The following is a 16,229-nucleotide window of genomic DNA, read 5'->3' as shown; positions in this document are numbered from 1 at the left end:
AGCGGACTATGGGGTTCATCTCGCTTTCAGGCCAAGGGAGCCGGTGTTTGTCCACAGATGGCTTTCTGGGTCATGTGGCCAGCAGGACTAAACCCTTTCTGGTGCAACAGGACACCATGACGGAAACCAGAGCACACGGAAATGATGTTTACCTTCCCAACACAGCAGTACCTGTTTATCTACTTGCACTGGTGTGCTTTCAAACTGCTAGGTTGGCATGAGCTGGGACAGAGCAACAGGAGCTCATTCCATCATGAGGATTTGAACCGCCAACCTTCTGACAGGCAAGCCCAAGAGGCTCAGTGGTTTAGACCAACAGCGCCACCTCTCCCTAAGTACATGTACCCTGCCTTGGGCCAGGAAGCGGAGGAAAGAGTCCCACCACAGTAAATTTGGCAAGCCAATTTAATTTCTGTACTGCTTACTATATTAAAGATATCTCTAAACAGTATACGAAAAAACTGAAGCCACAACAGACAACTTACAGAAATATTACAAAAATACAGTCACATATAGAAATGTTACACTAAAACAAAGTTACCAATATATATAAATCAAGGCCCATTCATTTTCCTTCCGACACACCTTCCCTCTCAGCCTCCCAGGATACAAATAAAATCTCAGCGAAAGTCTCACAGCGAGAAGAGATCCTGGAAAAGGCGGACGCCATCCTTGCCTCTCCCTCTAGACCTGCTTTTTATATATAAGCCCAGGTGGATGGTCCCTCCCCCGGCTGCATCCCATTCAGCCACCCTTGTCCCTCCCAGCTCCAGGTGTGCCGCAGGGGTCCAGAGGATGAGGAGAGGGTCCCCCTCCACTCACAGCACTTTCTTCCCCCCAGCCCTCTCCTCCTCCTCCTCCAGCTGCTCTCAGCTATTGGTCAGGGTGGGGCGGACTTTTATATTTCTACTCTTGAGACTCTGCTGGGGAAAGTACAATTACTTGCAGTGCGCTGGCAATAGGAAATATATTTTAGTTCAATTTTGACAGGGTTTTTTTCTTTTACTTTTTGTTGGGAGATATGAATACTAAGGAAAACATGCAAGAAGTTTCTTGAATAATATTTTTGTCAGAGTTACATTAGGATTTAGAAGGCAGTTTAGAAACATATTTTGCCTATGAACTTATTCCTCAGAGCTGCAGACATCTTGTACTCATGCAAAATGTTAAGAATAACGGGGAGGCTGTCCTGCCCTGGGGACTGGAAGGATACTTCGTTTTATTTTAGAAGAAAACACACACAGTCCCGCCAATTTCTGCCCTGCTTTCCAGTGTTATAAATTGTACTTGTAATATTTGCCAGTGCAATCAAATACTATCCCGTCTCCACAAACTGGAGAATAAACTATTCCTTCAGAATACCATTCAAATAATACACTTCTACTCCCTCCACCCACTTCCCCCCTTTTTTTTTTGGAAAAGAAAGAAACCTCCTTGCTGTTTAAGGGCTTTATTAAAAACTTTTAAGCAAAGGGAAGGAAGATACTCTTTGAAACTGAATCTACTGTAGGACACAAGCCAATACAAGAGGCCACCCACAGCGCATGGGGGCCATGTGACTTCTCTGTCACATCCTGAAGCCATTTCCAGCCTCTGCACGAGTTTGTACTCCCATTTAGAAGGAGCCGGGATATATTGGGAACACACATATGGAAACACTTTCCTAGAATCCGTTTCCATGAAATCCATAAGGAGCCAAGTAGCTTCAGATGTGGTGGTGTGCCTCAGATTAGCCAAAGGGTGGCAGAGGAAAGATAGAAATCCACCCTCACAGCACTTATTTCAATTCCATTTAATACACACACGACTTGGGGCTACCAAACTACTGGAGCCATAAATAAATAAATAAATAAATGACTGCTTTTCTGTTCTAAAAAAAGCAGCATGAATATTCAGTATTCTTATCATAAATCAGGGAGAGCCATTAATGTCACAACAGCTGCCTGTGGTGTTTTAATTAGCTCCCCCCTCAGCCACCCCCTCTCAGAGATCTATGGAGAAGGAATATGTGCTGCGTGGGTGTAGGTTAAGAGGCAGGAAAAAACTCTTTATTCAACATGTGTGGCCAGAATCATTTTCCAAATTGCACATAAAAATATTAATTGATGGTCATGTGAAGCTTACAAATACTCCCTTCAGATGGTACACCTTCCTTCAGCCTGTCTGTTGCAGTTGTGACACATTAAAACCAGAGATTGCAAACTGGATAAAATCCAGCACACTGCTTTGAGATGGCTGGAAGGCATCTCTCAGTGCCATAGCCTGCTTTGGCCAGGAGACCCCAGGCCCAAACCCAAACCCCCCTTCCTTCCTTCCATCCATCCATCCATCAGAAGCAGAGGCATAGCAGGAATTATATTTTTCCCCAGAAGGGACAATTTCAACAATTTTTTTAAAAAAAACACCAAGAAAGAGTTAAGTTGCCTCTTCCAATTTCAGATTTCAGTCTTGGGAGAAACAAAAGGCAACCTTGGGGAAACATCCATGGGGCTGAGCTCTATGTGCCCTATGTCCGCTATGAGAGGCTCTCTGGATGCCACTTGCTGGAAACTGCAGAAGAAGGGGGTAGAAGAAGGGGGCTACGACCGCGCCCGGCGTCCAGGATTCCCACAAGCATGAGAACAGGGCGCTAGACCAGAGGGGCCTTTGTCCTGAAGCAGCAGGTGAAGGAGTCACCTGAGGTCCTAACACAACAGAGTGTATTAGTGAAGACTTCTGCCTCAGTCTTCGCCCCATCCATCCATTTGTCCTTCAGTACCTTAATATTCCACTTTTTCTTCTGCACATTATGATGTCTCCCAAATCTCATTCTGTATCAAGGTAAATGAAAGCAAATGCTTTTGGAGACAAGAGCTATGCAGAAGACTGCAAAGCTTAAATAGTAGCTCCTGTTCCTCCAACTGCAGATTTTAACATTAAATGTGATTTGGGATGGGGGGGGGAGGAGAGAAATAATAAATATACAGCTGGTATTTAGTTGTTATCTCCATCTGCAGTCCACCATCCCACCTTAATTGCACATTTGTTTCTGGTGCAGTGAATACGTGGTTGTGTGTGGAAACTGTGTTGAATACATGAATTTATCTTCTTCATGCCCAACATTTATTTTGTGACCATTATTATTATTATTATTATTTACTTAGTTCAAAAGCCTCTTTAGTTCTGTTTGTGTCAATGTCATCTGACATCGGAGGGACTCTCCCTCCCTCTAGCAGCTACAGATTACCATTCACACAAGTTTTGTACTTCAGACGTTCTATAGGAAGCACAAGAAGAGTAGAAGCATAAATCACTTGCACTTTCACCGTCTCCATACAGTATCTGTAATGAGCAAAGCCACAGCCGAGCCATTACTAGCAGACACCAGTGGGTCAGTGTCACGTTGAAGGCGCTGAAATAATGCAGCTCAGTGCAGTACTGTGCTTGTACAGCAACCCAGACACTGCCGTGCCATAAAGCCGTACATTTATGCAATGCAGTTATGAAGCCAGGGGCTAAAATGGGCAGAAAATGGGTTGTGTCAGGGAAGGAGCAGAGGAGCAGCCAGGTCAGTCATGGATTTATCTAATATTGAAGGCATAGCTGTTAACTTTTCCCTTTTCTTGCGAGGAATCCTATTCGGAATAAGGGAATTTCCCTTTTAAAAAAATGGAAACATTGACAGCTATGATTGAAGGACAGCAGCCAGACAACGTGCACAGAAAATATCTTTTTAAAATGTCAGCCCATGACAATAGCTCTCCCTACATTAGCCAGCCATATTGGCTAGAATTCAATCTAGCACAGCAACCAATCATGGCAAAGCACTGAGCATATATAAACTACAGCAGAACTCAATTCACACCCCCAAAAGGGCTGTAACACTCGACTCCCATGCCTACGAACCTATGAGTCTACAAGGGCACAGGTGGGGAAGGAAACAATGGGAAATGGCCCTTAGCTCACTTGCGAAACAAAAAAATACCCAGCAGCCAAAGATAACGAGGGTTCCTATAAACAAGGTACACCTGCCCTTTTCTCCTAAGCCCTTTTCATGTGTTCCGCTGAGGCACCCAGTCCTGACCCTGCTGCACCCCTGGGCTTTGGCATGTCTGCGTTGTGCCTACAGATGTAGACGATTCTCCAGGCAATCAGAAATCCTACAAAAGATTAGTTTTCTAAAGAATGCAGCACTCTCTGCATGTTGGCAATCCTGCAGTAGATACAGTTTCAGAGACTATCTTCCTTAGCTTTTAAAAAATCTTTTGATCGAGTTTCTAAGCAATAAGGAAATTTCTTTATTTTCCACATACAAAAAAGGAAGTGGATGGAATGGAAACTATATTCCCGTTTGTGGGGATCGGATGGTATTTGATTTCACTAGCAAATACCACAATATAATTTATAATGCTGGAAACCAGTACAGAAATGGCAATGGCTGTTTTTCATGCAATGAAATAAAATAGACTTCTCTTATTTGTTTATTATTTCCATTTATACACAGTTAACTATCAGGAGATCCCAAGCCACAGTGCATATTTATTTATTTTTTATTAAATTTATATCCAGCCCTTCCTCCCAAAGCTATGATACTGTTAATCATATTCTGGCCCCGCACAGGACATCTGCACTGCATGTCTGTAATATATGTTCACGGTAGGATAAAAAGGCAGGATTCCTTCTTGTCCCTACGCCTGTACACGCATGTGCATGCAGGCATATTACAGATGTGCAAAGGTGTGCGCGCGTGCAGAACCATAACCATGATACTGCCCACTGTGTGCTCACTGAATGACCGCAGCACTGCTGGACCATGTGAAGAGGCCAAAAGGGAACAGGCGTTGGAAAGCTGCTTTAGCCAGGCTTTCCTTCAGCCATGTTTCCCTGTTTCCTTTTCCTTGTAGCTGCTTGCTGAGACAATCAGAAGCAAGGACTTTGGAAAACAGCCAGAGGAGGAGTTCAAACCCAACACATACCCGATGCCTGAAGAAAATACAATCTGAATAAAAAGGACAAACAGACAAGGAAAGAGAACAAGCATCTCTTCCATTTACATCAGAGGAAATACATTTCACATACCAAAAGCATCCTGTGAACTTCCCCCCTTTTCAGTTTGGGCATGCTGCAGAAAAATGACAAATTATCCCCTCCAAACCAAGCCCCTTTTCTTTCCGTTTTATGGGGAGGGTTGTGTGTATGTGGACAGATTATTATTTTGATGCTGTTTTCCTGCGTGTGAAGGAGGAAAAAGACAGAGAAAGACAAAAAACAAAGGGAAACACAGAAACACACACAGAGAGAAGGAGGGGACTCAGCTATACAGCTGCAATTAAAACACTTTCAATGTGTTGTAAAGTGCAAAATACAAATGTGGCACTAGATGGCGAAAGTGAGCTATGCAAAATTCAATGTATTTTTCAAAGCTTTCTTTTAAAAAGCATTTTCACAGTGTTTTTTTTATATGTGTGTAGATTCCACCACAGACAGACAGACAGATGTGTGTAGGCATCTCCCTCTGAGACAGAACATTAAAATCCTTTCCATAGACTTGAATAGGGTCTAGGTGGTTGTTGTTGTTTAGTCATTTAGTCGTGTCCGACTCTTCGTGACCCCGTGGACCAGAGCACGCCAGGCATTTCTGTCTTCCACTGCCCCCCTCAGTTTAGTCAAACTCATGCTGGTAGCTTCGAGAACACTATCCAACCATCTCATCCTCTGCCGTCCCCTTCTCCTTGTGCCCTCCATCTTTCCCAACATCAGGGTCTTTTCCAGGGAGTCTTCTCTTCTCATGAGGTGGCCAAAGTATTGGAGCCTCAGCTTCATGATCTGTCCTTCCAGTGAGCACTCAGGGCTGATTTCCTGAAGAATGGAGAGGTTTGATCTTCCATGGGACTCTCAAGAGTCTCCTCCAGCACCATAATTCAAAAGCATCCATTCTTCGCGATCAGCCTTCTTTATGGTCCAGCTCTCACTTCCATACATCACTACTGGGAAAACCATGGCTTTACCTATACGGACCTTTGTTGGCAAGGCGATGTCTCTGCTTTGTAAGATGCTGTCTAGGTTTGTCATTAGATGGGGGGGGGAGAGACAAAACACTATTACAGATCACCAGCTGGAGGAGGAGAGGAAGAGTGTGAACACAAAGGAGAAGAAGGGGAGGATGGATGGAAAGCTTAGATGTAAGTAAGATGGGGAAAGTGAACGATGAAGGAGAAAGGGGGAAAGGGGCAAATGATGTAGGCAGAAAAGGAATAGTGTAAAGATAAAAAGGTTGGAGTGAAGGGGACAATTCCGGAAATGGATGGAAGGAGAAGGAGGTGGAGGAAGAAAGGAAATGAGCTGAGGTAAGAGAGTGAGGAAAGAAGAGCAGAGGAGGGAGGGGAAAAGGAGCAAGGGACATGGAAGGCAACCAGAGCATGGATAAAAGGGATGGAGAATGAAGAGAAAGGCAGGAGGAGGTTGCGCTCTAGCAAGCCCAGAAATCATTTCTCTTGCACTGCTTGGCTCTCTGCTTCTTCACAAAAGGAGGAACTATTTACTGCTGCATAATCCTCATATTCCTCATAATTGTTTTTTCTCTCTCTTCTCCATCTCTGGGGCCTGTTGTGGGGGGGGGGTTAGTGGGGGAGACGGGAGGCGGGGGGAGGGAGGCAAGAGATGCCATACTGCAAACTACCTCACCGCAAATAATTGTGCACTCAAGAGAATAGTCTGAGAATAATTGCCATCAAAACTCAGAGGTGAACTTTAAGAATCTAAATTTTGTACAGAATTTTTCAAGTGACTAATGTTTATTGATGAACAAATTATTTCATATGGCTAAAATGTGGACCAATAAATAAATGAATAAGGGTGCAAGTCTTAAGTCTGCCTGAAGAAGGTGAGATGGCCCTTTAATACCTGATAATTACAATTAACTTTTTGTTAGGTTTAATCCCGATCTGAGTTTTATTTGACTAAAGAACTCTAGTTGAAAAAGAGAGCTTCTCAGTTCTACTTTATTACTTTTTTATTTCATTACTTTATCAGACTTTTAAAATACAGTGGTACCTTGGTTCTCAAACTTAATCCATTCCGGAAGTCCATTCCAAATCCAAAGCATTCCAAAACCAAAGCGTTCCAAAACCAAGGCACGCTTTCCCATAGCAAGTAATGCAGAATGGATTAATCTATTCTAGACTTTTAAAAACAACCCCCAAAACAGCAATTTAACATGAATTTTCCTATCTAACGAGACCATTGATATATAAAATGAAAGCAATAAACAATGTACTGCAGTCACACAATCAGCCAGTAGCTGAACTGGGTTCCACACAGTCACACACCAAAAAGAGGAGAGCCACAAAAATGCAAAATAAATAGCAAAAACAGACAGACCTCAGCGTAACACTCCAAACGAAAGTGTGGCACTCAAATTGGAAGCGTAACACTCAAAATGGAGCATGTTTGACTTTCAAAAAAAGTTCGCAAACTGGAACACTTACTTCCGGGTTTGCAGTGTTTGGGTTCCAAGTTGTTTGTGAACCAAGGCGTTTGAGAACCAAGGTACCACTGTATATAAAAAGGCTTCTCAAATATTCTGTCCACTTTACTGTTCCTCCTAGATACAAAAATGGAACATATCTACCGTGTTCAGAGCTCCAACATTGTAGCCTCCCATGTTGAACAACCGGTTGAATTTAGTTTTTGAAACTAGGGTGGTATGATGCATTCCTTTTCGATGTCTGGAATAAGACATTTTGTTGTCCCCCATTAAGAATTAGCATATTGTTTACCCAAAAGCCAAAAAGGCCAGTTAGAAATAAATCATTACAAAAGCAGTTCAGGCTGCAAGGCATTATTCCAGTTTAAGTTAATATAATTTTAATGAGCACTTCAGAAAAGGGATATGGTGCTTATGGAAAATGTCCCTAATTAATATCAGACCTTAAATTAGGAATAACAAAAAAGGCAGTATCATTTGGTCTCAAGCTGGAACTCAAGTATATTTTGGCATCATTACTAACTGTTAGCAGCAAGTTCTGAAAACAGATGCAAATCCTGATATGTGCCCTAAATATAAAACACATTGCACAAAAAAGCTCAGATAAAACATATATCTGTGCACTCACACATTGATTATAGTGTGCTATTTCCTGTACTAGCAACAAATATATTCCATTTAAGAAAGTTTCAGCAGTTTATTTTCTTCCGCTAATAGTTTTTAAATGTAAACTGCTAAGAGCATATGAGTTCTCTCGTCTTTTTCTGTCACAGATTTTTTCTGGTTCTCCCCCTCTTTGTCGAAAGTATTTTTTACAGATGGAAGTGATTGTAGCATAATATTAAAATAGTCATCGTCAACAACAACAACAACAACAACATATTCATGTTGTCTATTTTGGGGCTTGAATCTGGTTGTTAGAATGAAGCTAAATCTATCCAAAAACCATGACCACAATTACTGAGGCTAGAGAGCAATCTTAGAATCATAGAATTGTAGAACTGGAAGGAATCCTGGGGGTCATCTAGTCCAACCCCCTGCAGTGCAGGAAACTCAACTCAAGCATCCATGACAGAAGGCCACCCGAATGCAAAGCAAGTGAAAACATGTCCGGAGCCATTCTTGGCCACACTTACTTTTCCTCCACTCCTTCCAGGCACAGCTCACAATTTAAAACTCCATGTTCAAGTGCCCTTTTTATCTTGGGAGCTTTCCCCATGAAAACCTGCTCTTTAAAGCTCAACTGGAGCAAACATCAATCTGCGGAAAACCCAAATTCACATTTGAGCACTAAAGAATGGGGGGGGGGGGAGTTCCAGGGGGGTGGATCCAGGACACAGAGCTTTTAAACACAGACTTGTGCCTGGAAAGAGCAGAGCAAAATTTAAGTGTGGATAAGCCCCCTTTTTATACTTCTGAAATGCATAAACTGCTCATTTTAAATATGCATTCTAACCTGCCAAATGATATGATTCAAACAGCAATCTGATAAAATCCTGCTGACTAGTCCTGCTGCTTTTCAGCAAGTTCCTTCCTATCATATTAACACTATTTTTACTTTCCAAAGTGCTTTATAGTCTTCATTGCATTTGCTTTCACAGCCATCCTGTATTGATTTGCCAGTCCACTCAATTACAATGCACTAGTGATGTCATGAGAGATAAAAAAAACTACGGGAGCCTATTTTCTTTTTGAAAAGTGTATTGTGTAATCATAACATAAATATGGTTGAAAATCCCCAGATAAAAGGTCAATTGAAATATTAATAAAAAACCTTGAAGTTTGGTAAGTTAATGTTAAAACGTGACAAGCTCAGGTGTATTCTCATCACCTATCTTTTTTATAAAAAAATATATCTCTTCAAACATGTACAGTTTAACACTGGTTTTTACTGGCCCAAAATAGGATTAAACAACAATTAAAATTCAGTCACATTTAACAGCCAAGCTGTGACCAACTTGTACATTACTGACTACTAAGGGCAAACTTTGGGTGACATTCTGGCTCCACTGAAATCAACTCCAGAACTTTTCTTTATTTCACTGGGGCCAAAATTCTCCCCTTTACTTTAGTTTTTACTGGACTGGATTCCATCAGCTTTCCTATACTTCCTCCCTGACAAATGTACAAGGACTCTAATTGTTCACATGCATCTGTAAGTTCAGAGTTTGTTCACATACGAGCACACAAACACCATAACATTTTTCCAAACTATATATACACACACTGTGGTTGCCAGATGTATCATTTTAAAGATTCTTGCTTTATTCTGGAGCTTCACAGTTCAACAAAATAAAATTGACCTACCTATCTTATGTTGCAACACTGTGGCTTTCCAGGTTACTATAGCTCTGCATGAACCTTTTAGTTTTCACTAAACCAGCAGCACATTGTTTTCTGTTATGCATACACAGTGCTATTTTTCCAGAAAAAGAGGTGCCGGAACTCCCCACGAGCCCCCTCTGGTTCTCTTAGAATGGGAATGGCGCCCACCTGAGAGGGACCATGCGAACAGAAGCAACATAGGCCAGGACTGTGCAAGAGCCTGCATATAAGAGAGTTTCTTTTCCCTTCCCAGTACAGCTCTGAAGTGCTTCTGCTGATGGAAAATGACAGGGAGAGAATGAAGGACAGGGATCAAGCAAATAACACAAGCGACTGGATGAGAAGGTAGAGCAGGTTAGTTCAGCAATTGGGACTGAATATGAAGTTGCTGAGCACCAAGGCAGGTGGCCAACACAGTGGCAGAATGAGACCCCAAGAAGAGCTGCTTCACACATTGGAAGCTTCTCGGCATGTCCCCAGGCATCTGAAGTGAAAGAGGATGCACGTGAGCTGTGGTGGGAAGCGATCATGATATTTAATAGGGAGAATAGCCCAAGCTCTTGTTTTATTTGAAACGAATTTAAAAACAGCAACCCAATATTGTTATAAATATACCTAAGTTTCCCAATAAATATTGTAATCACTATCAGGAATAGGAGTAAATCTGAACAAGTCTTGGAGCCTCTCCTAACACTGCCATACTGGAACAGGATTTACTAGTCCTGGCGCTTCCCCCTCGCCACAGTGTTAATGTCAGAAGTTGACATTAGCAGTCAGGCGCGACGGGTTCCATCCCACATTGGGGCTGCCCAGTGAGCATGTGTGACGTCATGCCCATTGCACATGTGAGATCACCTGGGGGTGCAGCATGTGATGTGTCATACATGTGATGTGTTGAGTCGCCCGGCCGGGCACCAACAGCGAACGTTTAGTGGTGCCTTGGCGCCCCAGAGCCCCCAGAAATGGTGCCAATGTTAGCAGTACAAACCACAAATGACACAAGTGTTTCCATAGTAAGCTAATAACTGTGAAGACCTACCTGCGCAACATCTGAATGGCTTCTTCTTCCTGGCCTTGTTCCTTATTTACTGTATATTGGTTGCTTTCTCTCTGCTCTCCTTTTGACCCCCAGTTTCCAACAACCATTAATATTCTTATTAAACTTTGTGGGGGGTTTTCTCATCTCTGTGCTTGCTTTCTTATGGCTTCTTATGTGGAAATTCCTATTTTTAAAATATTAAGCTGGCCTCGTCTTTGTTCCACTTTAAGAAATTACCAGAATGCCATCTTTCTTCTTGCACTTCATTTATAGTTCCCTCTTTTCCTCCAGCTTCTCTCTCATTTTGTCTCCTGATTTTGCCTCCCCTCTTGCATATTAGGACCTTTTAAATAATAAATGCTGGCAGTAAAAAGATGGAAGTGGGGTCAAATACTATGCTTTCCTCACCCGTCTGCCACCCCCCCCCCTTGTGAACTCTGTTTATCTACTCTGGAATTTGTATCATTTCAGATTTTACAAATACCTGTTCTCTGTTTTTAAAAAGTCAATCCTGACTTGCTTTTGGTGTAGTTCTGGGATGTTCCCTGCTCCGTGAAACTCACAACCCTGCTGCGTGAGCTCCGCATTCATCCCCCACTTCTTTTGGAAAGGGGGAAAATATATGGTGAAGAGACCCACACAGAAGAATCAATGTTCCCCCCGAAAGGTGTGGGTGGGACAAGGGAGAGAGCTGGCTTGCTTCTGGCTTGCTTCTGGCTTGCTCTGCTTTGATGGGAGGACTTCTAGGCACTCTGGCTCTTCCGCATGTTAGGCTCTCAGGTCTGAATGCATCCTGACAAGCCAGGGCTGCAGGGCAAGAAGCTCCCACAGCTGCTGCGGCCCCAGCCAAGCTGCACCCCGCAGGTATTGCCAGTGGCAACACTGCAAAAATAACTGACTTGACAGCCCAGCCCGATACAGGCTACCAGGAGACAAGAACTAAATGAAGACGGTCGAAAGCTAAAACCAGGCATTTGGGGTTCAGTTCAAACAAAACAAGTTTCACAATTAGAAGACAGAAATGGCTGGCTGGTGTTTCCAGAAGTCATGAATTCAAATCTGTCTAATTTGCACATGTATCCTAATGTTTGATGGAACACTAAATAGCTAAGATGAAAAGGATGGGCTGGTTTTTTGCGTGGGGGGATTATCCACCCCTAAGTTAAAAGAAATGAAAGAAACCAAGCTAATCAAATTGTATAGGTATCTTGGCTGGCGTTCAGCCTGTCAGAGATTCAGTGAAGTGAAGTTAACATTTTTTTATAGCATTGAGCTTTTCAGAGAAGGGAAAAACAAGCTAGGTGTTCACTTAGCTGGCTGGGAGTCAAACAGGTGTATGAGACGAGAGTGTGGGAGACAATTACTGAGCCTTGCAAACTTGATGTAGGGATAAGAACAGTCTACATTCTGCACACCTTAATAATGAATCATAGTGTTCCCCTTATGTTACACATAGTTCAGGCAGATGGGCTACAACTCTGTGTCCACAACTGTCTCTTTAGAGCTTCAGGGTAGCAGGTAGCAGGGATCGCCACCCTTTGTTTAGGTTCACCACATATGATAAAATACAGTAGATGACGATATGCCATGGTATGTTGCATTACAATACAGCATGAAGACTGTTTTACCTAGAGATGGATCACAGTGTGCATAAACTACTACTACCACCACAACTACTCATAATAATAATAGCACTTCCACCCCAGTCACTCTGGGCGGCTTCCAACATAATAAACGCACAGCAAAACACTCAGCACTAAAAACTTCCTGATACAGGGCTGCCTTCAGATGTCTTTGTAAAGTTGTATAGTTGTATATCTCCTTGACATCTGATGGGAGGGCTTTCCACAGGGTGGACACCACCACCGAGAAGGCCCTCTGCCTCGTTCCCTGTAAATTCACTCCTCGCAGGTCAATTGTATTTACATTGCAATTTGATACTGACTTACCTGGGAGTAAGTCCCGCTGCACTCAATGTAATTTACTTCTCAGGAAGCATGTGTTGTGTATTTCCACAAATATTTTGCTTCCTTTTTCATGAGACAATTGGTCTAATCCATTCTATAACTGCATTCTACCCCTAAATAATGCAGGTGCTGATATGGATCTGAAGTACACAATGACTAAGCTAAGCAGCTTTCTCAAACTATTGCCTTTAGAGGAATGAATGTGAGCCTTGTACCAAGCTATTCCAGTTATGGAGACTTTTGGCTGTAATGAACGAACTAATTTATGGGAGTGAAGCAAGGCTTTCATCAAAAAGAAAGAAAACGTAAAGCTGTTTACGTAACCCCCACAGGGCAAAGAAACGCCAGCTGAATACAGTGTGAAGCAGAGCCATGAGATATTGCACCTTCAAGGGATCATCAGACATTCAAACCACAAGGCCAAAGGAAGACAGGTTGTTTTTTTAATGGGGGAGCTCATACAGCAACCCCAACAGTTTTTGCTAGCCTACAAATGAGAGCAAAAACACTGCAATAGGTATGTCCCTTTTAAGCAGCCTTAGCCTTCCCTGCTTCTACCTGAGATAACTAGTGGAGTTCAAACATGGTCTTTACCTGAGAGCCGCCTGGGCACATCGGTGATGGCTGGAAGCCCCGTGCCTCTTGAGGAGGACAGGGGGGTTGTGGAATGAATGGAGGGTGAAGTCATCTGGCTCAAGTAGGAGGGGTAAGACTGGTCATAGGACCATGGAGGGGATGACTGTGCTTGTCTGGGGTCTAAAAACAAAACAAAAGAGAAAATAATTTAAAATGAAAGACTTGTCAAGAGGAGCAGCTCGTGAAATTAGAAAGCCTAAGCACCGTTTTCTCACAAAGAATGAGAATGAGCAAGTAAAAACTCCAAACATTTGGGTTGTGTTTTCTTAATGTCTCCATGGCCTATCTAATGCTGTTTGGAAGCGGCAGAATTAGTGAGTCTTCCAAGGAATGAAAGCAACAGTGGGATCCTATACATGCCTACCCTGAGTACGTCTCCCTGAGTTCAATTAAACGTACTCCCAGGTGAGTATGTATACAATTGCAACTGAAGACATTGGAATTGGCAGGGGTGCTAACCTCTCCTAGATCAGATCTGGGTGAGAGAATAAGGATGTTCCATAGGGGTGTTCATTTAGCCAAGATTTCCATTAAATATTCATTGAGAAATGATGTGCAAGGAGATGATGGAAAGTGCAAGTAATTGTGGAGAAAATTGCTGATTACTGGGAAAACTGATGTGAACATCTTCAGGACCACAGAGAAGCTGAGAGAAGAGATTTCAGAGTTATGTTCAGTCACTGTTCCAGAAGTGTTTGATATCTTGAATCTTCTGACAGAGTTTACTCGCAACATGGATACTGTAGTTCTCCAAATGGAATAACACTTTTATCCGAAAGAACTAACTCGTATCTCGGCAGAATAATTTATATTAGAAGAACTACAGGTAAATAAGGTAAGGTCTAGGCTTCCCGCTCCCACTTAAGACAACCCTCTGGGGAAAATATCTACCGTATTTTTCGCCCTATAGGACGCACTTTTCCCCCTCCAAAAATGAAGGGGAAATGTGTGTGCGTCCTATGGGGCGAATGCAGGCTTTCGCTGAAGCCTGGAGAGCGAGAGGGGTCGGTGCGCACTGACCCCTCTCGCTCTCCAGGCTTCAGGAAGCTATCCCCCCAGCCCGGCAAGCTCCCAGAGCGATGCCAAAACTGTGCGCAGCTTCGCCATCGCTCTGGGACCCGTTCTGGGGGCTGGGATCGGGGGAAGCTCCAGCTTCCCCCGCCCGCAGCCAGACAAGCTCCGAGAGCGATGGCAAACGTGCGCGCACCTTCACCATCGCTCTCCAACCCGTTCTGGGGGCTGGGTTCGGGGAATTTTTTTCCTTTCTTTTCCCCCCCAAAAATCTAGGTGCGTCCTATGGGCCGGTGCGTCCTATAGGGTGGAAAATACGGTAACTTCTTGGAAACCTATCTTCAGCCAGGATTCCTGGGGAAAGCTACAGTGCAAAATCAAACTAGTAGCAATGTTTTGGAAATGAATGCTTCATCCAAAAGCTGGATCATGTGACAAAATAAGATAAAAGCAAAAAACATTCTAGATCATTCAAAAGCATACTTTAACTTATATTGCTGCTAATTCAAATTTTGTATGAGAAGCAAGGATGTTTGATGTACAATGTTTTTTGCTACGTATTGTTATTAATCAAATATTTTCTTTAAGAAATAATATAATAATATGCCTAAACATAAACAGATTTGAAGTTTCTACCACAGCAAATTGTCTTTCCACTAAAAATGTGGCTTGCCTCTTCAAGCAGTTTAAGGAACTGTGAAAAATTAAGTAAAACACGAGGCTAAGCAAGTTCTCCATCATGCGTGTATACAGTATATACAGAGACTGCGGGCACTATTACAATTTAACCATCTACATTTTATTTTGCTCTTCTGCTGCTAGCTGAAAGCTCTGTTAGTATCAGTATTATCTTGAGTTATTTCCTTTGAGGGTGGAAGATGGTGGGGAAGTTATCAACATAATACAAAAGGCCTTCCCGCGTGGCCAGAAGTGTTTCCACAGAGTCCTCTCACTCAGTCGTGCCTATAAAGGCAGCCTAGTGGGACTTCTCCAGGGATTCCGACAAGGGTCTTTGCAGCCCCCCCCCCCCCGGAGATACTGGGAACTGAGTCTGGGACCTTGTGCAAGCAAAGAAGGTGATCTGCCAATGAGCTATACCTTTTCCCACAAAAGTCATTCAGATAAGAATGTGCCATTAATTCCTCTAGTTATTTGACTGGGGGAACAGTCATTTCTGGATGTGCGCTCCATTACCTATCACTCAGCATAAGTCTGATATACACCACCCTGGTTTCCACTAAGAACTCCAAAGGGGATTCCCCCTGGTAATACCCACTAAATAAAGGTAAAGGTAAAGGACCCCTGGACGGTTAAGTCCAGTCAAAAGTGACTGGGGTTGTGGTGCTCATCTCACTTTCAGGCCAAGGGAGACAGCGTTTGTCCACAGACAGCTTTCCAGGTCATGTGGCCGTCATGACTAAACTGCTTCTGGCACAATGGGACACCATGACAAAAACCAGAGCACACGGAAACGCCGTTTACCTTCCCACCGGAGCGGTACCTATTTATCTACTTGCACTGGCACAATTTCAAACTGCTAGGTTGGCAGGAGCAGGGACAGAGCTCACCCCATCATGCAGATTCAAACCACCAACCTTCTGATTGGCAAGCCCAAGAGGCTCAGTGGTTTAGACCACAGCACCACCCATTAAATGCCCTGCTTTGAACTGAATGATTCTTAATATGTATTTTCTACATAGATATATATTTATCTGGGTTGCAGTGGGTAAGAGAAGGAAGAATACAATGAAGTTGGCAAACAGGTTCTTTTGCAATGTTATCTAGT

General features: G+C 43.0%; 1 protein-coding gene across 10 annotated transcripts in view; it reads right to left on the bottom strand.

Moving 5' to 3' along the window:
- Positions 1–16,229, bottom strand: part of RUNX2 (RUNX family transcription factor 2) — a gene marked incomplete at its 5' end in the record, with an annotated part of 245,008 nt that overhangs the window by 59,344 nt on the left and 169,435 nt on the right. For 6 of the 10 annotated variants that reach the window (XM_082215778.1, XM_082215774.1, XM_082215776.1 and 3 more), the window contains one exon: positions 13,391–13,552. The exons of the other annotated variants lie outside the window; for them this stretch is intronic. In XM_082215778.1, coding sequence (XP_082071904.1) covers positions 13,391–13,552 — 162 coding nt within the window. The remainder of the gene's footprint in view (positions 1–13,390; positions 13,553–16,229) is intronic. 10 annotated transcript variants of the gene reach the window in all.

Source organism: Podarcis vaucheri (genome assembly GCF_965113315.1).
Source record: "Podarcis vaucheri genome assembly, chromosome: 3".
Taxonomy (NCBI): domain Eukaryota; kingdom Metazoa; phylum Chordata; class Lepidosauria; order Squamata; family Lacertidae; genus Podarcis; species Podarcis vaucheri.
Note: the sequence above shows the minus strand (reverse complement) of the source record. Positions and strands in the feature narration are given on the sequence as shown.